The 26104-nt window shown below is 42.4% G+C and overlaps 1 protein-coding gene across 11 annotated transcripts in view; it reads right to left on the bottom strand.

Annotated features, from left to right (window-relative positions):
- Positions 1-26104, bottom strand: part of LOC129734524 (CUGBP Elav-like family member 4) — a 342020-nt gene that overhangs the window by 51477 nt on the left and 264439 nt on the right. For 7 of the 11 annotated variants that reach the window (XM_055698108.1, XM_055698111.1, XM_055698109.1 and 4 more), the window contains one exon: positions 23215-23298. The exons of the other annotated variants lie outside the window; for them this stretch is intronic. In XM_055698108.1, coding sequence (XP_055554083.1) covers positions 23215-23298 — 84 coding nt within the window. The remainder of the gene's footprint in view (positions 1-23214; positions 23299-26104) is intronic. 11 annotated transcript variants of the gene reach the window in all.

Below are 26104 nucleotides of genomic sequence, written 5' to 3'. Positions count from 1 at the left end.
ACTAACCAATAATGAGCTTAACTTTTGTAATATGTATGAGCTAATTATAAGAAGGCATAAAAGGTGACTGTAAGAGACAATAAACGAAGTCTGCTGATCACTCATATTGAGTGACTGTGTCTTCCCTCCGTCGCGACAACCCGCTATTATTAATTTTTAAGGATGCAAACTATATGACCTGGTAAATTTAGTTAATCTTTCACAAGCCTAAGTAAAATTATGAAAATTTTGATATGAGCTTAAATGGCAAAGAATTAAAAGGTGTGCAATTAATACCAAATCTCATGGTTTCATGGAAAATAGCACCTAACCTGATTGCATGAAACTGCAACTTTGGTTAATAATGTAAGTTTTCATTGTGTATAATTAAACTTTTCTAGAGTATTTGAGAGAGACTTTCTTTACAGAAAATTAAAGTGGCCTGTATCAAACTTCTTAAAAATTAGATAATAGATAGGCCACCAGAAAAATAGTAAACTGTGGCAATATTTAGGAGTTTCTAGTAGGCTCCTCCAGGAGCATGCTGAAAGCTCTGTGCTATTCAGTTTCTCTAACATTACCTGGAAGACATCTAAAGTAATTACTAGTAAAATTTGCCAATCATACAAAAATGGTGAAGTAATAAGTAATGACAGATGTCATGTTGACCTGGGTCACTGCATAGGCTGGACTCAGTTAAAGACTGTTCATTTTAATCCGACATAATGCAAAATTAAGTATCCACAGGAAAGAGCAAGTGGATGACTCGTAAAAAGGGGAAATCTTCACTGGAAAACACTGCTTCTCAGAAGAACATGGGTGTCATGATAACAGCTAAATACATGAGCTCCCAGGTTTATGTTGAAATACTCAAAGTCCCAAGACTCGGTACAGTCTTGGGATGAAGCCAATCTCTGGAGAATATACTTTAGAGGTAGCAAGGTGATGTTACCTCTGAGAATGGCTCAGGAAAGATCCTTAATGGAATTCTGCACTTAGCTCTGGTGATTTATCTAAAAAAAGTACGTTTTGGAAATTAGAACTAGAAGAATAATTCTAGGTCTGAAAATGAGTTGTCACAGTTTATTGAAGAGAAGTTTAAACAATTTTCTGACTACAGTCTATAAATAATTTCTAATAGAAATTTTATATAGTAAAAAAGATCTTGATTTGTTCTGGATGGAAGCAGATGTTTGACAAATTTAAACTGAAAATAATACACTGAGTCTGCTTTTTTTGAAATGGTGAAGGTAATTCACTATTTTTGAACATTTTGTTTAGCAATAGGAGTGGAGCACCTGTCGCATGAAATCTTGATTAAAAGATTGTTTAAAAGGGATGCTATGACTCAAGCAGAAGGTTTGAACCTGTCGCATGAGCTGAGGTATCTGGCATGTGCTATTTCAGAGTTCAGTCCAAAGGATAAGAATGGTCCCTTCTGATACTCCATATCTGTCTGTCTGTCTATTGTTCTTCATTTCACATTTCAGATATTTAGAATATCAGTTCTTGTCTACTAATCTGGCATGGACTGCTGTAGCAGTCATGACAGACGTGACAACTGATGTTAATGCCTTATAATAAATGGCCCCGAAGTATGGACTGTGAACCACTGAGACAGCTGACTGGTACTTGTTCTTCATCTTGCTTCCAGCTGAGAGAAACTGAACAGATGGGAAGGGGAGATTAAATGGAGAGTGAATATAGACTTGGGGGTGCTGGCTAATGGCCCACTGAACATGAGCCAGCAGTGTGCCCAGGTGGCCAAAAAGGCCAACAGCATCCTGGCTTGTATCCAAAACAGTGTGGCCGGCAGGACCAGGGCAGTGATCATCCCCCTGTACTCAGCACTGGTGAGGCCGCACCTTGAATACTGTGTTCAGTTTTGGGCCTCTCACTTCAAGAGGAACATAGAGATGCTGGAGGTTGTCCAGAGAAGGGCAACAAAGCTGGTGAAGGGTCTGGAGCACAAGTCTTATGAGGAGTGGCTGAGGGAACTGGGGTTGTTTACCCTGGAGAGGAGGAGGTTCAGGGGGGAACTTATTGATCTCTGCAACTACCTGAAAGAAGGTTGTAGCGAGGTGGGTGTCCATCTCTTCTCCCAGATAGCTAGCGACAGGACAAGAGGAAATGGCCTCATGTTATGCCAGGGGAGGTTTAGACTGGATATTAGGAAAAAATTCTTCACTGAAAGGGTGGTCAAGCATTGGAACAGGCTTCCCAGGGAGGTGGTGGAATCATCATCCCTGGAGGTGTTTAAAAAGCACGTAGATGCGGTGCTTAGGTACATGGTTTAGTGATGGACTTGGCAGTCCTGGGTTAACATTTGAACTTGATGTTCTCAAAGGTCTTTTCCAACCTAAATGATTCTATGATTCTAGACAGCATGATTAACTTTCTCTAAAGGTCAGAACACCCAGAGCACCCAGTGCAGAAGGTAGCTTGAAATACACATGCATCTTCCATATGTTATCTTCCCGTCTTCCTGTGCATGAAACTACTATACATTGAGGCAGTATGAGCTGGAATGTGTGGAATAGTGGTCCTTATTATTGTGCATTGTCAGTTGGATGCTCTCCAGATATTGCCTCAAAGAAGCAGTATCTTCTCTGAAGAAGGCTGAGGGCTCTAGATGCTAATCCTGAATATGATGGCTGAAACCGAGAAGGACTTTTCTTCCTATGATTCTTCTCTTTCACAATCTCTTTTGGTCTTTTAATGCAGAAATTACTGTCATGACTCACATCATTGAAAGCACAAATTTAAGATTCAAAATTAGACTAGAACTTGGACAGTTTCAATTACTACATGGTCAGATCTGGGGTTTTGATTTATACATACATGTGGAATCAGGGTACCTAATCATGAGCAACTTTTTCTAAAAAGAGAAAAAGAAGAAGCAAATATCTGATATAGAAAACCACAACAGATTTCTCATCATAAGAATGGAGCTAACACTTAAATCTTCTCATTTTCCTGTAAACAGAGATTGTCTAAAGAATCAGCAACTATTTGTCTGATGCTGTGAACTGTGATTCTACCCATTCTGCTAAGTAGGAGATGAAGTCAGCAAATGAATGGATGGAAGAAGTGAAGGATTCAGGCTTCAGCCATTCTTTGCAGACCCCATGAATCAAATATTGGACCAGTACACATACATGTGTAGTGGTTTAACCCCAGCCGGTAACCAAGCAGCACGCAGCTGCTTGCTCACTCCCCCCGATCCGGAGGGGTGGGGAGGAGAATCGGAAAGGAATGAAAAAATCAAGGGTTGAGATAAGAACAATTTAATAATTTAAAAAGAATTTAAAAATGTGGAGTGGCTGGAAGACAATGGACATATTATGAGGAATCCAGACCAAGTAACTTTGTTGTAATAGCAGGCCGAGCAGGCCGCATCTGTAAAAAGCTGCAGCTGTTGTGAAAGACATATGCAAGGCCAAGAGAGACAAAGAAACTGTGTACTGGCAGAGAGATAAGAGAGTTGGACTATTAAGAAACTGTACGTGGGAAAGAGATAAAGGAGTTGGACTGAAAAATAAGAAAATAGAATGTCGAAACAGAATGTAGGTGAGGAGCATGGATACCATGCTGTGACCAATCATAGAGTGCAGGAGAGTGTATGGACAAGCAGCATTAGCCTATTAGCAATCTAGAAGCAATGTGTGTGCTTTGTGCTAGTGTATACATTGCTGTGTATCCCTTAATAAAGTGGTACTAACTTGATCACATTGGTCGTATAAGTTGTGTCTGAGCCTTCTGCGTCAACAAAAAAAGGTAAGAACAACAACGATAACAATAATAACAATAATAACGACAACAGTTATAATGAAAAGGTGGGGAAAAGGATAAAATCCAAAGAAAAAGAGAGAAAGGAAAACAAGTGATGCACAGTACAACTGCTCACCACCCACTGAACAATGCCTAGCCTGTCCCCAAGCAACGATCACCCCCAGCTAACCCTCCAAGTTTATATACCAAGCATATACCTCTTTGAATAGTTTGGGTCAGCTGAACTGGCTGTGTCCCTTCCCACTCTCTTGTGCCTCTCCAGCTGGAGCTGGTTTCAGCTGGGATAGAGTTAATTTTCTTCGTAGTAGCTAGTACAGTGCTGTGTTTTGGATTTGGTGTGAGAACAATGTTGATAGCACACTGATGTTTTTTAGTTGTTGCTGGGTGATGTTTATACTAAGTCAAGGACTTTTCGGTTTCTTGGGCCCTGCCAGCGAGAGGGCTGGAGGGGCACAGGAAATTGGGAGGGGACACAGCCTGGACAGGTGACTTGAACCAGCCAAAGAGGTATTCCATACCATATGACGTCATGCTGAGTATATAAACTGAGGGAAGAAGAAGGAAGGGAGGGACATCCAATATTATGGTGTTTGTCTTCCCGAGTAACCGTTACGCATGATGGAGCCCTGCTTTCCTGGGGATCGTTGAACACCTGTCTGCCCATGGGAAGTAGTGAATTAATTCCTTGCTTTGCTTTGCTTTGCTTGGGTGCGCAGCTTTTGCTTTACCTATTAAATTGTTCTTATCTCAACCCTTGAGTTTTACATTCCTTTCCAATTCTCCTCCCTATCCCTCTGGGTGAGGGGTAGTGAGCGAGCAGCTGCATGGTGCTTGGTTGTTGGCTGGGGTTAAACCATGACAAAAGTACATGGTTGGAAGAAGCAGCTGAACTTTTGAGGAGACAAGTTTGTCTGCCAGTGTGAAACCAGAAGCAAAGAATGAGCTTAGTGTAGGTTTTACACAAGCTATGAGTGGCATCTAAGTAGGTGCTCAAAGATGCACTGAGAGTTGATGAATTAAGATGAAGGCTATTGTTATATTTGTTGTGTTGTTGTGCAATATAAGCAAGATGAAAATAACTACTGAAGCTTCCACCAGCCATGTCACAATCCATTTCTTATCTTAATCTTATTTTTTTTTCCTCCCAGGATGTCTCTTGGATCCCACTGAATTTGTGAGTTCTTGATAAAGAAGCTGTGTATGAATACTGCAGCTACTGAAAAAAACAATCACCCTTCTTGGTCTATCAGAACCAAGCATCATAAAAGGTGACCTTCCTTTTGACAATATTTCATAGTGGGGAGGTAAATTCCTTCCTGGGCTAATCAAGAAATAAAAAGGAAAACACGTTAGGAAGGTGCACTGTGAATTGTACTAGTGACTAGTGACAGTTTTTTATCTGTTCTCTCATGTCCCAGGGAGCTTCTGAAATAGAGTCATTCGTGCTGTAGCTAAGTATGGGATCTCCAACTTGCTCCTGTTGATCGTTCCTTACATTAACTATCTCTCCCCTTTAAACTATCTCTCCCCTTTATGTCATTGCATACATAATACTTCATTATGGGTAGGTTGGGGCAAACCAATAGATACAGAAAGACTTGAAGCTTCTCTTGTGGGACAGTCCAGAAGACAGAAATAGTGATGAACAGTTTTAGGCCATGATTTTCAAGCCAATACTTTTTACTTTGTATGGAGACCACTGCGGGAAAACCAGCTAAAGAAACTAAAAAAGTGAAATCAAAAGGTAAAAAACCCCTCCTCATATGCAGTGAGTCATTTAGGAAAGAAATAGAAAAGGGAAAATCTCTTAATGTTTAGACCAGGAGGCTGTGAACTGGCACTGAAATATGCTGGGTACCAAGATGTCCTGCTTTTGTCTGGGATAGATCACTGCTCGAGGACTTGCTGAGGCTTGGTCAGCAGGTGGTGAGCAATTGTATTGTGCATCACTTGGATTTTTTTCCCTTGTGTTTTATTCCTCTCTCTCTCCCTCTCCTCTTCATTACAATTATTATTGTTATTATTATTTACTTTATTTCAATTATTAAACTGTTCTTATCTCAACCGACATGTTTTACTTGTTTCCAATTCTCTTCCCCATCCAATCAGGGTTGGGGGAGGGGGGAGTGAGCAAGCAGCTGCATGATACTTAGTTGCTGGCTGGGTTAAACCATGACACAAGAGGAGAAAGGAAGGAGTTATAAAAGTACATTTTATGCTAGAAGATAACGTACTGTTCCAGATCCATCCAGCTGTTACATCTGTGGTTCTTTCAGCATCCATGTAGGACCTCTGTGTATTTAGCTACCCACAAGGGATAGGGAGATGATCAACTGGCTTCTTTTCTCATCAACATCAATGGGAATGACATACCTTCATATTCTAGTGTAGCTGCTAATAAATTACTCTGGGTCTGCCAGCAGAGCGTTCACCATTAATGCTCTTCAAAAGAGTATCCTGAATCCTAGAGATCCCTGTGAAGAGCCTTCTGCAGTCCCTCAGGAGAGTTACATTCACTTTGTGAGATTTGATTCATATCATAGATTGCCTAAAGCCTGATCTAATTCTGACTTCTGGGGCCCCTGCCCGATGACCTGTCTGTACTCTTGATCCATCCTTGGGTGGGACATGGGAAAAAAATATGCTTGTGTTTTAATGAATTAAATAAGGGGAGTAGGAATATTGCTGAAAAAACATATTTATGAAAATCCCAGTAATTAGAAAAACTGAAAACCTGGTGTCCTGGTTTCAGCTGGGATGGAGTTAATTTTCTTCTTAGTAGCTGGTACAGTGCTGTGTTTTGGCTCTGATGTGAGAACAATGTTGATAACTGCAATGATGTTTTTAGTTGTTGCTAGGTGATGTTTATACTAAGTCAAGGACTTTTCGGTTTCTTGGGCCCTGCCAGCGAGAGGGCTGGAGGGGCACAGGAAATTGGGAGGGGACACAGCCTGGACAGGTGACTTGAACCAGCCAAAGCGGTATTCCATACCATATGATGTCATGCTGAGTATATAAACTGGGGGAAGAAGAAGGAAGGGGGGGACATCTGGCATTATGGCATTTGTCTTCCTGAGTAACCGTTACGTATGATGGAGCCCTGCTTTCCTGGGGATGGCCGAACATCTGCTGCCCATGGGAAATAGTGAATTAATTCCTTGTTTTGCTTTGCTTGCATGCGTGGCGTTTGCTTTACCCTTTTTTCCCCACCTTTCCATTTTGTTATTATTGTTGTTCTTACCTCTTTATTCTGTTTAAATTATTAAATTGTTCTTATTTCAACCCCTGACTTTTACATTCCTTTCCAATTCTTCTCCCCATCCCTCTGGGTGAGGGGGAGTGAGCAAGTGGCTGCGTGGTGCTTAGCTGTCAGCCAGGGTTAAACCATGACACCTGGTTATTGATAATTTAGACAGGAATCTTAGTTTTAAGGGGTGGCATAAAAATATGAGTCACCCCAAAAATGTGGTTCTTGCAGACTCCTAAAATCAAGAAGAAAAAGTCTTTCCTCATAAATATTTTAAAAAGACCGATAGCACAATAATCCTTTTGGAGCCTGTTTGGCCATGTCAGATGATTCTGGAAACCCTTCCAAAGAAAGATTTTAAAGGATAATTAGGGATCTATCTTTAGAACAATCATATAATTTAACTTTTAAATGGTCAGAACACAATCAGATTTGTAGGTCATGTTGCCAGAAAGGGAGAAATCTGTTGTCTGTAAAGTAGCCAAAGACAGGAGCTGCTCATAGATGTTAGATGCACCTACTCCCTTTTATAACAATAAACATGACTGGCTAAATATCAAGGGGACTGAAGCTCAGTTGGTGAAAGGGGCACAGTTCCACTATCCCCAGCTTTTCTATGGGTTACATCACTGAGGATCTCTTTAGAGATGTGCCCTGCCTTGCAAGGAAGACCATCAGCATCCTGAGCTCTCTTAACAAGAGCACAGCCAGTCAATTAGGGAAGTGATTAGCCTTCTCTACTCAGCACTTGTTAGACCACACCTGGACATCTCATTTTGGGCACCCTCTCCCACAATATAGGAAAGACAGTGACAAATTGGAGTGAGTTCAGCATATGGCCATCAAGGTGGACAAGGGCTAGAGCACTTGTCCTGTGAGAGCAAGAAGACAGAGATAGTCTCTTCACAGCAGTGCATGGTAGGAGAATGAGAGACAAGGGGCATAAATTGAAACAAAAGAGGTCCAGACTAGATATAAGGAAAAGTTTTTCATCTTGAAAGCAAGCAAACATTGGAGCAGGTTGCCCAAATTCAAACCATTTGTTCAGTGGTTTTCACTGTTTTTAATAATTTGCAGACATATTTGGCAGGCATATTGCAGGCAACGTATCAGACTCATTATTGCAAGAGTTGGAATGTAGACAGTAAATAAAGCAAGGAAAGGATGATTTTGTAGTTGTACAGCCAAATGTGTCCTTGGAGAACTGGCATTGATCCCTATTTCTGTCATGACATCCCAGTTATGCTGAGTAAATCATATATCACAAAATCGCTTAATAAGATCTCCTAGGCTACTTTTTACAATTAAATAAAACAGGCAAGTGCACCTCTGAGTGCAAATGGTACGTCATGGTTTGTATTTATATGAATAAACTCTTACCCTTCCGAAAGGGTGGCCTTGTCTATACTGCTGTCTAGGGACAGTGTCTGGTCCTTTTCACTGCTGAGCCATGTCCAAGCAACATCCAGCTGTGAATTAATTGTCCTGGCCCAAATAGAGCCAATGGCATACAAACATTAAAAGATGTGTAAAGTTACTGCACTGTGTTTGGGCTGATATGTGTATTCCTCTCTAGTTTGCCAGTGAAGATGAAGCTGTGTATTCCTCTTTTCTTGGTGCTCAGTGCATGACCTGAGATTTCACTGGCAGAAAGGCTGCTGCCTGTACCTGCATCTGAACCAAACATAAACATAGCATGCCCTGCATTGTGCTAAATACTTTGAGAAAACAAGCAAACAGATTCATGGTATCTCAGATTACACATCCAAGATTAATAAATAGTTTTTAATATCTTTCTATGTCTCATTATCCCCTTGCTGAAATGAGGACACTATAACAACTGTGAAAATGCTGTTACTTAGCTCTGTGAACCTCTTAAATTCTCTTCTGGGAAGGGTCTTAGGAAACAGATGAGGAAATAATAATAAATTTATATTCAGAGCAGGGTTTGAATATAAATTCTGTGCAGGAAGGAAGGCCTGAGGCCAAGCACAGAGCTGTGAGGATCTGTTGAACAGCTATTCAGTAACTTGGCAGCTAACACACTTCAACATGCTGAAGAGCAGTCCTGTTCAGTGAATGAGACAAGATAAACTAATAGAAAGAATTTGAAGATAGATGTATGGGGGTATGGATGGTTGGGTGGACTGATAGTGAGACTTGTCCATTCTACAGTTGGAATTCACTTTGCATGAGAGAGATCTTGGGAAAACAAAAATAAAAACAGATGTAACAGGAAGCCAAAATGCTGTGGTGGGTCTACAATTTCACAAGAGCATGATATGGTAAGTCCTTACTCTGAAGATCAATCACCTTGAGTTCAGAAATGGGCCTGCCTGATGGAGGGAGCCACTATTTCTGACTTCTAAACAGAAACTTCTGGGCTGAATGAAAGTAGCAGTAAATATCCTCCTCTGATATTTCTACACATGGGGGTGTTCACATCTGAAACTATAATATCCTTAGATCACATGTAGGACCAGCCATATAGGATTAAGGTTCATCTACTCTATCCAATGTCAAAAGGTTTTTAGAGGAGGTGGTGGTAGATAGCACACTGTGCAGGCACACAAGAGCCTGGTCAGATTCTTTTCCTATGTCCCAATGCTGATGGATTGATTTGAAGCCCCAAGCATTCAGTTTTCATCATTTTTCATATTTTTCCTCTTTTCTTTCTTCTGGTGTTAACTCTTAACATTGGTCATTTCTATTTGTCACGTAGATGGCCATTCCCCCTTTGTATGTCATTAAAATATTTTGCAATTATTAGTTCATTCATCTAATTACATCATGAGTAAAAATATTTAAAATGATTGTGTAAGTGTGCATGTGACTAGGTATGTACAAATATATCATAACTTTTAAAAGGATTCTGGTTGGACTATGTCTATCACTTGTGTGGAGAGATGGATAGAATAGTGATAGACACATAGACAGATAATAAAGATAGCTTCTGCTAACACATTCTTGTCTAATAAATTGTTAAGCTACAAAAGAAACCAGAAGTCCCTGTGTACAATGTATAGATTTTTCTTTAACAAAAGTTATTGGGAAAAGACAGAGCTGTCCCTTTAACTGAAGAACTGCAAACAGCTGTTCCTTATGCATACATGCTTGCTTGGTCTGAAAGTTTTGGTAAGTCAGTGCATAAATGACAGATATATATATCCATTAAGCATTCAGCATTACAATAAAAGAAAAAATCTTTCAGTGCGCCTTTGAGAGTGCATCAGAAATTAATCTAAACATCAAATTAGTTATAGATTGTAAATGAATAGTGACTCACAGCCCTAATACTTCTCCCACTCCTCTTCTTGCCCCTGAAATCTCCCCAAACAACTGCAATGGCTGGAGGTGCTGTGCACTGAGTTTCATGAACAGCTCCTTCTCTTTCTTACTCATACAACTCTTTCCTTATCAGCTGGAGAAGAGTCCCATCCTTACTCTGCAGACCTGAAGTCTCAGAGCCTGGATGCTTTGGACTAAAAATTGGAGTAGCTAGCTAACTTTTTTGCCTCCTTCCCCTATCCTCTGGGAGCCCTAAGCACCCCTCTAATGGTGTCCTCCTCCCCTTGACTTACTTTCCCACTAAGCTGGACACCTCATGAATCTCTCTGCTGTCTGTTTGTGCCAGGTCCTTCAGAGTGGAGAGGACCACAACAAACTAGTGCCAGTCTGAACTGAACTATCTCAGGGGTCAGGCATGCTTAATGCATCTGGAAAATTGTCCACATATTGTCTCAACTGAGGCACTCAAATTAGTGGCTTCTTCCATTACACTTTGAGCTTTGGTCCATAGCCTGTAGCTATATGGGAATGACAACCTGATATTGTCCAGGGACCTGAAACAAAATGTATTGCCACTAGATCATGCAAAGTACAGGACACAGCCGAATTCGATGGGCTACAGGGAGAAAGGCTTGGGTAGTGACTTTTCTTAGGAAACTTGAAATCACGTTAAAAGTAAAAAGAAAAAAAATATTAAATTTAATCATAGTACTGATATCAGCAACAGAGCTCAACCTCTCTTCTAAGTGCTTTCTAGTAATTCCTTTTTCCGGTGATAATCTTATTTAGAAAGGATTAAGGGAAAAAACTCCAAAAATCTTTGAATTGATAAATAACTGTCCTCATCCATGGATCCTAAAGCCCTGCACAAAGGAGTCTGTCTGCTACGAGAGAGGTAAATCAAGTCATAGACATGTTGACCCACAATTGCCCAGATGGGGCAGGAACACGGAACTGGAATTTCTTACCCTTACACCACCTTACTCCTGGACTTGCTCATTTATTTGGATGAACTTAAGGAGATCTGTGGTTTGATTTTTTTTGTTTGTTTTTTTTTGTTGTTTTTATTATTATTATTAAATGAGAAACTGCCAGCTTTGGCAGGGTGTGCTGGAGACACGTTGTGAGCAGGTGCTGAGCAATATTTTTCTGATATACGTCAGGGTCTGTCACTCCACTTCTATGTCTTATGAAGTGCTGCCAATGCACTTTAGACCTGATCTGCAGTGCCCCTGATCCCAGGGCCCTGCATAGCTTTGCCAATGTCCTAGTGTCTTGATGTTTCTGTTTCAGCCTCAAAGTTGAAACTATGTATACTGTCACAACCTGCATGCTGCCTTGCATCTCCTGCCCCACATTTCTGCCAACACACTGTGGTCTTGAACTGCCACAGTGTGTTTTTAATACCATGATACAAGGTCTACCCAACCCTCAGCCCTTCTCCTGAGCTTCACCCCTCTCCTGTGTCCAGTCCTCATTCCTCACTGCTTTTCTCACATTTAAGCTCTCTCCTTTGGCTCCCCTGTTTCTTTTCATAAGCTAGGAGCCAGAAGAAGTTTAGTAGGGAATAGGAAGATTTAATAGTGAAGATAATAAATTATTATGACATTCAAGTGCTGTTATCTTCTCTCTTTTGGCATCTTCAGTGAAGACTAGATGTTTTTCCAAGAGAGGTGGCCCACTAGCAACTTTGACTGGACTCCCTGTAGGAATCTGGAATGAAACTCGATGTCCATGTTGTACCAAGTCAAATATGGCCTTTACGCCATATAATCCTAGGGTCCTAAGAAGCCCTCACAGTTTGTAGTCAAAGCTAGAATGTTCCTTGCTACATTTATGTGGGATATTTCAAAAAAGGGGTGGGACATCCCTACTACGAGTGTGAAAGTCCATCTGGAATGCATAGAAAAGGAGAAAAACATCCAGCAGTTGTGATTGCTCACACCTGATTTTTCAGACCATATCAAGCTGAGTGGAGGGAAACCACCATGTCTCTGTGGGCATGAGAGAGGTTCTTCACAGCATCTGGAATTCATTGTCAGAAGCTGCCACACCAGCAGGTGAGAACAGGCACATGCCAAGGAGACACATGGGGGACAGGGAGGGTTATGGAGCACAACTGTCCTGACAGTGTCCACTGCTTGATGGTGTGCAAAGAGCCAGCAGATCCAGGTGGTCACTACTCTCAGAAAGAGGTGACAGGAGGAATGAATTTCCAAGTGTATCACTAAAGCAATTCCTCCAGCTTTAATTTATCTACATTTTATTTGACACCATGGGGTAATCATTTGGCCTCTGCTGCTCTATCCAGGTCCTCATTTTTCTAATTTCTGTCATGCCTTTCTAATTAATATCTGCCAAACCTAGCCTTTTCTCTCTCTTCTCTGCTAAAACACTTTCCTAGAACATAATTGTAACTGTATTTCACTAAAGTCTTCAAATGCTTTCTTAAAATAGATATATTTTTGAGCACTTTCACATTATATACACGAGACTGGTGTTTACTATAGCTTGCACGCCTTGTTGCTCCTTGTTAGGCAAGAGGCAGCAGCTTCTGAATTAGGAAAGTCATGGCCACAGCATGGTTTCTTCAGCATGTGCAGGTGCTAATGGTTTTCTGCAGGGTCTTGGACTCCAGAAACTAGGAGAAAGGCTTTGTTCCTAAGATTTCCATGGCTACCCATACACTATCCTGCCAGTAGTGGCCAAAGGAGATAACTGTGTGCTGGAAATGCAGGGCAGAATTCAGAGCCAAATGGGAAGGAATACAAGTCCTATTTTGAGATGTTGCTCTACTGACTCACTCACTTTGGGCCAGCTGCTTACAGGTCGTTCAACAGTAAGACAAGAGCAGCAAATGAAGTATTTTCTGTTCCCATGAAAAAAAAAAAAGCCATGGTGACATTTTTCTCCATACAATTTCTTTAAGTTTGTCTAAAGCAGGACTTCATGACAATTTCTCAACAACTTGTGGCTAGACTGTTACAGCAATTTACTTGTGATCAACATAGCAGATATATATTTTAAAAGGTCATATAATAGTGGAATATCTTTTTGGGGCCAGACAGAATTGTCCCCCTAGGCTTCCAGTTGGAGAGCTCTAGATGAGTTAAAAAAAAGTGAAAAAGAATGCAAATGCTATGTTTTTACATGTTTTAGGAAATGTTTAAGCAGTGTCCTGGTTTCAGCTGGGATAGAGTTATTTTTTTTCCTAGTAGCTGGTACAGTGCCTTTTTTTTGCATTTCGTATGAGAATAATGTTGATAACACACTGATGTTTTAGTTGTTACTAAGTAGTGTTTACTCTAAGTCAGGGGTCCTAAAACTTTTTAAACAGGGGGCCGGTGTGTGGATGAAGTGGCAGGCAGTCATCTGCGGCTGCTTGGTTCCCCCCCCAACCCCCAGCGGGGGGGGGGGGGGGGGGGGGGGTCGGGAGGGTTCTGTAAATACCGTGGGCTGGATTGAGGACCCTGGAGGGCTGTATCCGGCCTGCGGGACGTAGTTTGAGGACCCCTGCTCTAAGTCAAGGACTTTTCAGTTTCCCATGCTCTGCCAGTGAGCTGCTTGTGTTTGTGCCCAGCACAAGAAGCCGGGAAGAAGCAGAGCCAAGAGCTGACCCAAACTAGCCAAAAGGTTATTCCATACCATAGAATATCATGCTCAGTATATAAACTGGGGCAAATTGGCCTGGAGGGGCCAATTGCTGCTTGGGGACTGGCTGGGGATTGGTCAGCGTGTGGTGAGCAATTGTATTGTGCATCACTTGTTTTCCTTGGGGTTTATTCCTCTCTCTCTTTCCTTGTCATTACAATTATTATTATAATTTACTTTATTTTGATTATTAAATTGTTCATATCTCAACCCATGATTTTTACCTGTTTCTGATTCTCCTCCCCATCTCATCCGTGGGGGGAGGAGTGAGTGAGCAACAGTGTGGTACTTAGTTGCCAGTTGGGGTTAAACTATGACAATCAACAAAGGAAAGAGTTTTCTTCTTTTCAAAGTCAACAAAATCCCTTCTTTTGATTTAGGAAAAAAGTAATTATTTTTTTAATTGGCTTTCTGAACAAAAAGATTGATAATCAGTGGCACCTTCTGTTGGACTTACCAAAATAAATGAAAGGCCTGATTTTCTGTAATGCCCTCTAGATTTTTACATTGCTTTAAAGCTGAAGGTCAGCAGGATGGGAGATTTTGAAGAGAAACATGACATGCTTGTGATAATTAGCTACCTGTACTTCTGCTATTTCTATCCTTCTGGAGGTGGTGCACATGGCAGTATAGTTAATGCATTTGTCTGAGACCAACAGTCACGGCAGGCACTCAGCTCTATGGGAAAGTAAGTTAAAGCCAGAGAAAACTGGGGCTTGACACCTGGGACCCAAAACTAAATGGACTTGGATATTTGTGTCAGAAGCTAATATAAGGTGACTAAGACCACTAGCAATGTCTAATTCCTGCTTTTGTTTGTCTATGCACTTGAGTCTACACATCCAAAGGGCACCATTCTGCTTTCAGGCTGGAATATCCCACCATTAGTTTTGGAGGTTACTTTATCAATCAAGCTGATGTTTAGCTTGTCCCAGTAAGATTCATAGTTAAGAAAAATTGCTGCTAAGATCCCTCAATCCCTACTCAGCTATCAGCCATGACCTCACAGTACCTTGGAAGCAGCAATAAAGCCAGCTCCACAACCCTGTCCCACAAGCTAGGTATGTGTTGCTATTCTCATTAAGTCTTGTAGCCAGAAAGCCTTTGTGCTAAGAGGAAATTATGTGAATACCTGTTCAGAAGATACTTGCCCTTACTGGACTTGGCTCTCACCTCACTTCTCCATTTACCTTTGGTCTTCCCCCTTGTCGATACATGGAGAACCAGGCTCAATAGTCCCCTAAATATTTTATAGGAATAGCAATTTCATTGCCAAAGGTCTATTTCTAATCCATGGATATCCTTGGAGCAGTAATTTTTTATATGTCACCTAGAGCTGTGCTGGTCTGCTCATCTTGCTATGAGGTTAAAGCTCTTAAAAGCAAGTGGGCTCTGGAGAAAACGGGGCTAATTCATAATTTCTCATTTGAATTTCCCAACTGCCTCTTCACACCAAACTCTTTTGTCCTTCATTCCTCTGGTACTTGATACTGCAACAACACAATGACTACTGGCAAAGGGGAATGCTGTGTCCCCTCACATCAGAGGACAGGACTCCTTCAATCAAAGGGGAAAATAGCCTGTTTAGACTCTCTGTGGATGTGCAGGAGGAACTGCACATAGAGAAGAGGCATGAAACTCTTGGAAGTACTGTCTGACATGCACCATAGCTAGTAAGGGATGAGGTAGGCTCTCCAGGAGGGGAAAGGGGAAGGCAGCATGTGAAGGGAAGCATAGTGTGGAGCCTGAGTGTGGCTTTGAAATCAAATGAAAAATCCAATGTCTTAACTCTGGAAGTTTGCCTGAGGGACAGACTCCAGATCAGCTGCAAGTAACAGGAAAATGAAGACAATAGCTTCTCCTGTTGCACTTTTCAGGGGAAGGTCTGCAAAGAGCGCAGAATGAGGAGAACCACAAACTGCACACCCCAGTGCTGGGTACATGGATGGGGGAGATCCCCTGTCTTCCAAGTGGGAACGGAGCAAATGTGGCAGGGTACCCATGCTGCCACACTACCAGACGTGATCCTTCACAGCAACACCTTTGCAGTGGAATCCCAATGATACACCATGCACACATCACCACATGGCTGTTGGCTGGCTGAGCCCTCCCTTTGTGGGTGTAGCACAGGGTGTCCCTATCTGGTGGCTCACAGGGAACCAAGGCTATGTTCTATCTATGCTCCCACTGGTGGGGTTGAGCTAGCAGCGAGGCCAGAGCTGTGTGAGCATAGTGCAGCTTTCAAACTCAGACTCTCAGCATGGCCTGTAGAATGAGGCACAGGGTTAGCTTGGGGTACCTATCTGCTGTAGCACTGATTCAGATTCAGTGGGCTCAGAGCATAGCTGCCTGCAGTCCACTAAGCAGCCATCCTCACAGAAGAGCAGGCATCCAGCCGATGTTGTTCAGCCCTTGTCCCCTTGAAGTATATTGCATCACAGCTGCTGGAAAGATGCCCCCCACAACTCTGTCTTCCCTGCAGCCCCACAACATCAACATGTGTAGAGGGATTTTTAAAGGACCAAGGACATAAGTTACCATTGTCCGGGTTGGACAACCCAGTCCTGTTAGTTGAAGCTGCAGAGCAGTTTTAAATTGTCCTGGGAACAAGCAGTGTGAGAAAGAAAACAAGCTATGCACAAACAAGAAGCCAGGTGCAGAGCAAGTCCTGGGAACCGCGGAATCAACACACTCTCATCGGCACACTCTGATCAGGCGCCTGCAGCATGCTCACCTGTCAGTGACATGGACACCCACGTGGCCAGAGACTTTTATCCAATCACCTGTGTGTAAAGTCAGGTGAGCGGTCGGTTTAAGTTATAAATATGACCTCTTTGTTTAATAAAGTGAGTATGGCATGTAGCCATATTGGTGTGATTGTCGTGACTTGGCCGACTCTCCACAGGGGACCCTCTTCGTCTGGTGCCCGAACAGGGACCCATTTATTCGCTTAAATGTGGTTCGCTTAAATGCAGTTTAGCTTAAATACTGTTCACTTAAATGCGGAAGTCTCTGTGCATCGGACCCGAAGGGAAGTTGTCCGATTAGGGAGCTGGAGGTCAGAGGTGGGTGGAAACTGGAAGGCGAAAAGCAGAGTCCAGAGTTCGGTGTAGAGCTGCAGATCGCACCCCCGCCAGTGTTAAGACCACGTAGAGTAAATCGCAGCAGGGCTCTCCACTGAATTCCTCTCTGTGAGGGGGGGGGGGCACTATGGAAGGCCATGATGAGTGTGGCGGGACTCCCCGTTGATATCCTTTCTGTGAGAGGGGGGAGCTCTCAGGAAGATCGCGATGGAATTAGACACGGCAATTAAACTGTTAACTAGCATCCTCTTTAAGAGAGGTGAGAGCATTAAAGAAACCGAAGTGGAGACCTTAGTTCGCTGGGCACAAAAAAAGAATAAGATCCCTGAGCCCGCGTTATTGTTTAGTATTGTGGAATGGAGATAAGTGGGAAATTGCCTCTGGGATACTACGATTGAGGGAGGCAAAGAAGGAAAAGAAGCTAAAGCGTTAGGAGCGACGTGGCGGTTGATAGTTAACACTCTGGAAACTATGAAGGCGGAAAATAAAGTAGCGGCGGCAGCTATAGAAGCATTGGGGGTAGATGTGGTAGAACAGACAATAGAGCAGAAGGGTGATTCACCTAAGCCTTGTCTCTTGGCTACATTTTTCGGAGTTGGGCATACTCGTCCTATGAAGGGTATGTCCGCCCCTGCGTGTTCAACAGTGCTGGAGCTTTTAGATAAGACAGCAGTCAGACCGTAAGTTACTCCTCGGGGGTCTGCTGTAACTGGGCCAAAACCGGAAGAGGCTGTTGAGCCTCCCCAGGAAGGCGGGGCAGCGAGTCGTGCTGCACCAATCGGACCTGTGGGTGGAGCAAGACCAAAACGGAGGGTGGCGACAGCTCGTAGGTCACATCAGGGCAGGCAAAAGCACCGTCCGATGACGTATCCTCCTCTTCCTGAAACATCATCGGACAAATTTGAGGAGGAAGGCGGGGAGAAGCCTTGTGATAACAATACAGAGAAATCCTTACAGGAGGTAATAGATAAATTAAGAAACCTGGAAAAGCGAGTTGATATGAACCTGCCTACTACTTCAATACCTGTAGTTCTTCCAGTTAGCCCAACTACACCTCCGATGCTGAACTCGAGAAAAGATCCAATTCTACAGCGTTGGTCTGGTGGTGTTTGTGATGCTAGTTTGGAAGGTGACTGGCAGGTGACTAGCACCTTAGCTTGTCCAGTAGTGGTTAATAATCAGGATGCACATAACTGGGACATGATTTATGGACGGTTAATGATCAGATTTTAGCGATGGGAGTGTTGCAACCTGCTCTTCCACCTTTTATGATGATCCTTCAGAACTGGCAAATTGTTGTGATAGACTTGAAACACTATTTCTTCACGATTCCCTTACATCTTGATGACACGCAAAGATTTGCATTCACTCTGCCATCAATAAACCGTGCCACTCCAGCCAAACGGTATGAATGGGTTGTCTTACCACAAGGAATGAAGAACTCTCCTACGATGTGTCAGACTTTTGTACATTGGGCAATTGTTCCGGTAGGGCAGCGTTGGCCTCACGTCCTGATCTATCATTATAAGGACCATATTTTATTGGCCGCTGAACAAGGGATTTCAGATGATCAACTGAAATGGCTTCTTGACCACCTTCTATCATGTGTTTTGATTGTGGCACCTGAGAAGGTTACACGTTCGGCCCCATGGAAATATCTAGGCTAGCTCATCTCGGATGCTCAGATCCAACCACAGAAGGTGACCCTTACTACACAAATAACTAATCTGAATGATGCTCAAAGGCTTTTAGGAGACCTACAGTGGGTTTGTAATATAGTTGGCCTCAATAACGATGATTTGCAACCGTTTCGATCCTGGTTGCATGGCACCAAAGCAAACAGTCCTCGAACTTGTTCACCAGAACAGCGGGCTGCCCTAGAAGTGTCCCACAAAATTCAGACTGGCTGGTGTGGTTGCCAAACGGCAAATCATCCGTTATTCTTTTTGGTTTGTAATGTTGCCACTTAACCTTTTGCCCTTATTTTACTATGTCAAAAGAAAAAGGGGGAAAATACGGTGATCGTTTTAGAGTGGTTGTTTTTTACATTGCAACCCAGACATTGTATTTTAAGTTGTCCTGAAGCAGTAGCGGCCTTGGTGAGAAAAGGAAGAGACAGGACTGTTGAAATTGATGGGACTGAACCATCAGATATCAGTATTCCAGCCCGTGGTGATGATTATGAGTGGCTCCTGAGACATTCAACAGCCATACAGGAAGCCTTGATGGGTTATACAGGTGTTGTACACAACAACCGGCCAAAAGGACCTCTCTGGAAGATGTTAGAACATTACCAGTGGATTGCGAGACCGTTATGCTCAAAAAGACCAGTTGAAGGGCCAACGGTGTTTACAGATGCAGGACGAAAGATGAAGAAGACTGCGTGTGTTTAGCAATCCGATAATCAGTGGCAGAAACACGTGATCACCGGTGAACCACAGGACAACCTTCAAACCTTAGAACTGAAAGCAGTGTGTTGGGCATTGGGAAGCTGGAACGACACACCTGTAAACATAGTATCAGACTCATTGTACGTAGTTGGTGTCGTACAGCGCATTGAAGATGCCTTGTTGAGAGACAAAGAATCAACATCTTGGTGAAATGTTTATACAACTGCGTAGTACTCTTCGACAGAGAAAACATGAATTTTGTATTATGCATATTAGAAGTCATCAGTGGACCATTGGTTTGGGCGAAGGTAATGCTAGAGCTGATGAAGCGGTCAGCTGTCTGGCAATAACTCCTCCAACAAATAAGTTTGAATAAGCTCTGGCAGTAACTCCTCCAACAAATAAGTTTGAATAAGCTCATAACAGCCAGGGGATGTTTCATCAGAATGCAAAGTCTTTACATCGACAGTATCAAATACCCATAGCAGATGCAAAGGGTATTGTCCGCTCCTGTCCTCAATGTAGTATCATGGACCTGGTTTAGGGGTGGGCACTAACCCAAAAGGTCTGAAGGCACTTCAGGTTTGGCAAATGGATGTAACACATGTACCTGACTTTGGTAAGCTTAAGTATGTGCATGTCACAATCGACACCTATTCTCATTTTATATGGGCCACTGCACAAACCGGTGAAAAGGCATTACATGTGGAGAGACACTTAATGTCTTTTTTTACTGTCATGGGAGTACCTGTAGAAATTAAGACGGACAATGGTCCAGCGTATTGTAGTCAGCGAGTCGATAGGTTTATGACAACTTGGGGAATTAAACACGTCAAAGGGATTCCTCACTCCCCAACAGGGCAAGCAGTTGTTGAAAGGGCAAACCGTACCCTGAAGGATTATCTTCAGAGACAGAAAGTATCACAGGACATAGATGTAACTAAACGGTTGACTAAGGTGTTGTTTACCTTAAACTATCTTTCCCTTACGGAGGGTAGAGAGGGACCACCTGTTGTTATACATCACCAAACAGCGCGAGGGAACCAAACAACTACAGTTCCTGGTTTGAATGTTTTGTATAAAAATATGGCTTCAGGCGTATGGGAAGGACCTAATCCGGTGTTATTTACCGGTAGAGGTTATTTTTGTATCTCCACAGATGAAGGACCTATATGGGTCCGTAGCAAGTTTGTGTGACCTGTGTGTCAAGATCAGAAGACAGAAGAGAAGACTCAGAGCGAGCAGACGGAATAAACTGTCTATGTTGTAAGGGATGTAACCCGCGGGTATTATGCCAATGTATGCTATGTGGGGTAAAACGGTTCTGTAAGCCAAAGCTGAAATGTAAATGGTGTAAAGAGTGTATGTGTTTGATTAGTAAATGGGCATGAAGCAAGAGAAAGCATATGACTAGTGGAATACCATGCTGATTGGAGAGAGTACACATCATCAGAATCCCTGAAAGCACTGATTTGTGGGGTGGAATATGTAAAACAAGAAATAAATAAAATTAAAAAAAAGTGGAAATTGCAAGAGTAAACATGTTTCAGTGGTGGACTTGGATTACGGTCTTGATGAATTTTTTACCCATTGGCCAAAGTATTTTTGACATCTTGCCTAGGACAAACATATGGGTGACATGGGCAAATATCACGGGAGTAACAGACTTTTGTTTAAGTCTGCAACAGGCAGACAACCCCTTTAGAACTTGTTTAATTGGTATTCCCCTGCAAGAGAATGAAACAGATTTTGATGGTTTTTGGAATGTTAAAGCAGTGGATCTGACTTCCAATCAGAATGGTACATGTATGAGTCCAAATGGGCAATATGTTTGGCCTTCTATGCGTAATGCAGTGTGGCAGAAGACAGTTATTGAGGATTTAAATCAGCCACATCATTTACCTTTGCAGGAGTTAGACCTATTGACTAGCGTTTTACCTGTTGAATATGTTAATGTAACAGCAACTAGTATGGCAGACTGTACCCACATGTCATCACCACTTCAGCCCATGAATGGCACTGGAGTAATTTGGTTTGGTGACCCGTGGCAGTTATGGCTAACATGTCAAGGTGAACAGGGGTTTTATACAGGGTTTCAAAATCTAACCAGTTCACCAATTTGGGGTGAACTGAAAACTGGGAGTTTCCATATAGATGTATCAGGGGGTTATCAGTTGCCACCGGGAATCTTTTTGATATGTGGGGACAGAGCGTGGCCAGGGATTCCTTTGTATCCTGTCGGTGGACCATGTTATTTAGGGCGTTTGACTTTGTTTGCTCCACATATGAAAGACTTATTGAAAATGACTCCACAGTCTCATAGATCACGGAGGGCACTGCGCACCTTTGATGAAACATGTAATGACCAAGTAGATCTGCAGTCTGTAACATCAAATGTCTTAGCCTCTATATTTATGCCAGGAGCAATGGCTGCATTATATGCTAAGAATATACGAAGGTTAGCGTGTTGGGGAGAGAAACAATTTAATCTTACATCGCAGATTTTAAGTTCGTTATTGCTTGATGTAGATAGTGTTAGGCATGCTACGTTACAAAATAGAGCTGCAATAGATTTTTTGTTATTAGCACATGGACACGGTTGTGAGGATTTTGAAGGGATGTGTTGTATGAACCTTTCCGATCATTCCATATCAATGCACAAGACGTTGTCACAACTGCAGGGAAACATGAAGCATATTCTTGCTGATGATAATCCCTTTGATGAATGGTTGAGAGGACTGGGGATAACAGGTTGGTTAAAGACGTTATTGATGGAAGGAATACGCTTTGTTATAATCATTGTTGTAACGTTTTTAGTTTTTAGCTGTTTATTTTCTTGTGTGAAGAAAGGTTTAACATCCATTGTGAAACAGACATGGGTTGTCCAAAAAGAAAAAGGGGGATATGTAGAGGGATTTTTAAAGGACCGAGGACATATGTTACCATTGTCCGGGTTGGACAACCCAGGCCTGTTAGTTGAAGCTGCAGAGCAGTTTTAAATTGTCCTGGGAACAAGCAGTGTGAGAAAGAAAACAAGCTATGCACAAACAAGAAGCCAGGTGCAGAGCAAGCCCTGGGAACCGCGAAATCAGCACACTCTCATCGGCACACTCTGATAAGACACTTGCAGCATGCTCACCGATCAGCGACGCGGACCCCCACGTGGCCAGAGACTTTTATCCAATCACCTGTGTGTAAAGTCAGGTGAGCGGTTGGTTTAAGTTATAAATATGACCTCTTTGTTTAATAAAGTGAGCATGGCATGTAGCCATATTGGTGTGATTGTTGGGACTTGGCCGACTCTCCACGGGGGACCCTCTTCTAACATGTTTTTCCTTTTCCTTACATACAGAATTTTTAATTCTGACACATGCTCCCACTGTTAACACTATCAGCATTTCACCTACCACCACCCCAGTCTCCTCCATTTTTCTCCAGGTGCTTTAATCTTGTCTGTACCCTCCCCGCCTCCCCTTCTAAGGGGAGATATTTTCCACCCCACCACCAGCAGCTGCAGCAACCCAGTGCTGGTGAGATGCTAAACCTTCATCTCTAAGCAGCGCACACATTCTGAACATGAGACAATTAGGAAACAAAGAGGGAAGTATTGACAGGAGTAAATTAAGAGAAATCATAAAGCTTAAGCAGAAAGCAAGCAGTTTGAAAGGTATTCAGAGAAAGCCCTTTCCTGGATGAATCTAATTGTTTTGTTATCTTTACCCACCAAAGCATTTACTTTGGTTTGTCGCCCGATCCACAAACACTTTCGAGGAGATGACATTACCGAAAGGCAGGAACATCTGCATCAGCTCAGCATCCCCAAATTCCTGGGGCAGATGGTAGATAAACAGGTTACAGCCCTCTGGTCCTATCAGGATAAAAATAAGACCCATGAATACAGAGAAATAGGATATGAGAAAGCATATGGTGGAGCTTTACTTTGGCATCCCCTCTGACTGGTGAGGGGGCCACCTCTAGGAAGCAGTCTGTAGACTCTCAGAGGAATGGACAAATCGGAAAACCAGGAAATCAGAAAGTCACCTAAAAGCTATGCTGACTTCTTTAATCTTCCCAGGACAGACACTAGGATAAAATCTAGAAGCAGAGGAATGCAGTAGCACATGTGGTTATGGAAAGACAGAATGGAGGAATAAGAACAAAAAGAATGAAATATGTGGTTCATAGTTTTTGTTTGCTCCTCATAATCTCATTTAATCTGTAGAGTTCTGGGTGCCCTCCCCTCCACTAATCCTTGCCTCTTCTCAGTGTCTGCATGCAGAAGTTTCATTATCCTTCTTGTGTCTGACAGGACTGTGATAACAAGTAGAAAAAGATGCACAGACCTATGAGCTTTTTTTGTTCTGTAGAATTTTTCATTCAGCCCGCCCAACTCAGCCAAAAGCTTCCCCAAATCTGGACAGTTTGGCCATGTCCCATCCTAGAGGGTTCTTTAAAAGAGATTACAGTTGGATTTATATTCAAAATACTTTACAAAAGGAATTGCCTTTTTTGCCTCAGTGCTGTAACATATATTCATATAGACTTGAGTGCTTGGAAGGATATCCAGAGAGGAGTCTTTAGTTGGAATATGTAGTTTTGTTAAACACTCATAAAATGTTCTGTTGAAATTCCATTTTGGGGTGGAAGAGGGAGAATCTGCCTCTGGTCAAGCAGACTAGAATGTAATGTTTCAATGTGACTTTTTTTTTTTTTTTAAGCATGCTGTAATTGAGCAAAAGTCAAGAGACCAGGTGTGTCCAAGTGCTTTTACTGAAAAAAAAACCCAAACATTTAAACCACTTGCAGTGTTCAGTACCAGAAAACTGTATAGTTTGATGAAGCAAGTTTTGGGTTGTTTTCTTTGTGGAGTTGTTTCCAAAGGTACTTCCAGCTGCTGCCCAGCTCTGTACTGACCTTGACAGGTAAATCCAGCTCTGGATTGCTTGGTGGTGGGAGTAGATGAAGGGGAAATAGTGTGTGCTCCTTACCACAACGGTAAGAGGACAGAGGGAGGAGGGTTCCCCCTCCCCAGCCCATGGGCCTACAATCCTGTGACCTGAGTCAGCCAACCTTCCCCATTTATGGCTAGGGCATAATGTGGGGGAGGAAAAGCTTTTTTTAAATACTCCCATTTTCTTCATAAGGGCATAATTACAATGCTATAACACAGCAAATAATTACAACTTTGCCTTTCCTGTTAGGGAAAGGAGATCACCTAGATGTTCCCACCTTTTATTAGCCATTACTCGTAGGGGAACGAAGACAGTGGGTTGATTGACATTGATAATATGCAGCTGTGCTCCTACAGCAAAGTGGTTAAATAGCTCTGAGGAGTGTGGGAGAAAAAAAAAAACAGGCAAAGGAGAGGCAAGTAGTAGTGTAGTCTGGATTTTGGAGGCTAAAGAAACAGCATAGACAGTATATTTTGACCAATGGTAAAGCCTTTTTGCTGCTTACTGTTTTATTTGTGTTGCATTATTTTGTGGCTACTGTACCTCAATTGCAACAATTGGTGCTCTGTGTGAGGCAAACTGATTTGGGCATTTGGAGTTTATATGAGACTTCAGGTAATGAGTGGTGACAGTGCTGCCCAATGTAGCTGAGACAGGTAGGGAGAGCCTGCAATCTGAATCGTGTAACAGACATTAGAAGAGGTGAGCTATTGGGGACTAATTGTTATGGGTTTGCATGTGTTTTCAAGCAGTAGCAAAAGCCTTTAAAGAACTTTAACTTTGTAGATGAAAACATGCAAGTACAAAAGGTCATTGGAGGAAAGCCCATGGTGGTCATAATCTTCTTTTTGAGAAAAAGAAGGCCAATGTTTGGGGTAATTTACAGAATAAAGTTGTGAAAGTTGACTTCAGCATATAGAAAAAACATAGTGTTATATCCTTGAGTGAGCTGAGAAGTGCTGAAGGGAGTCACCTTAGTTGAGCAAATTCTGTCTGGCCTGCATTCATAACTGTATGGTAATTAGAGAGCTGAGTCGTATTTCAAAGAGTGAAAATTTATTATTTATTTTTTTGCTGCTAGTGCAAAACAAGATTTTAAGGGTCTAATCAGGCTGGAAGAGTAGTCAGAACAGCTGGAAGAACAGTGAGAAAATAGTAATACAGGCAAGACCTATAGTCAAGTGACCACAGATAGAATTGTAATAGCTGTTTATAAAGCTGACTTGTGCACTTATCCTGTTGATGTTGTGGTAAATGCATCTAATGAGGACTTTAAAAACATCGGTGGCCTTGCTGATGCGCTATTAAAAGTGGCTGGTCCAGAACTGCAACAGGAGTGTGATGAGCTGGTGAGGAAGAATGGGAGTTTGCAGCCTGGATGTGCTGTTATCGTGGGCCCTGGGAAGCTCCCCTGCAAGAACATAATTTATGCTGTTGGTGGAGGAAAGATGAAGCAGAGAAGTGTGTGTTCTTGTTAAGAAAGATGGTGAAGAAAAGTCTACAACTAGCTGAAACATACAATCATTGCTCCATAGCTCTACCTGCTATAAGTGGAGGGATTTTTGGCTTCCCATGGGAACTGTGTACATATTTGATTGTATCCTCCATCAAGGAGACCTCGGAAGAATCCATGGGGGACAGCAGCTTGAAGGAGGTTCATCTTGTGGATGTTGCACAGGACCAAGTGTGGAAACAGGATAACTCAGGCAATGATTTCATTGG

The sequence above is a fragment of the Falco cherrug genome, chromosome W, assembly GCF_023634085.1.
Source record: "Falco cherrug isolate bFalChe1 chromosome W, bFalChe1.pri, whole genome shotgun sequence".
Lineage (NCBI taxonomy): Eukaryota > Metazoa > Chordata > Aves > Falconiformes > Falconidae > Falco > Falco cherrug.
This window is presented reverse-complemented; position numbering and strand designations above follow the sequence as displayed.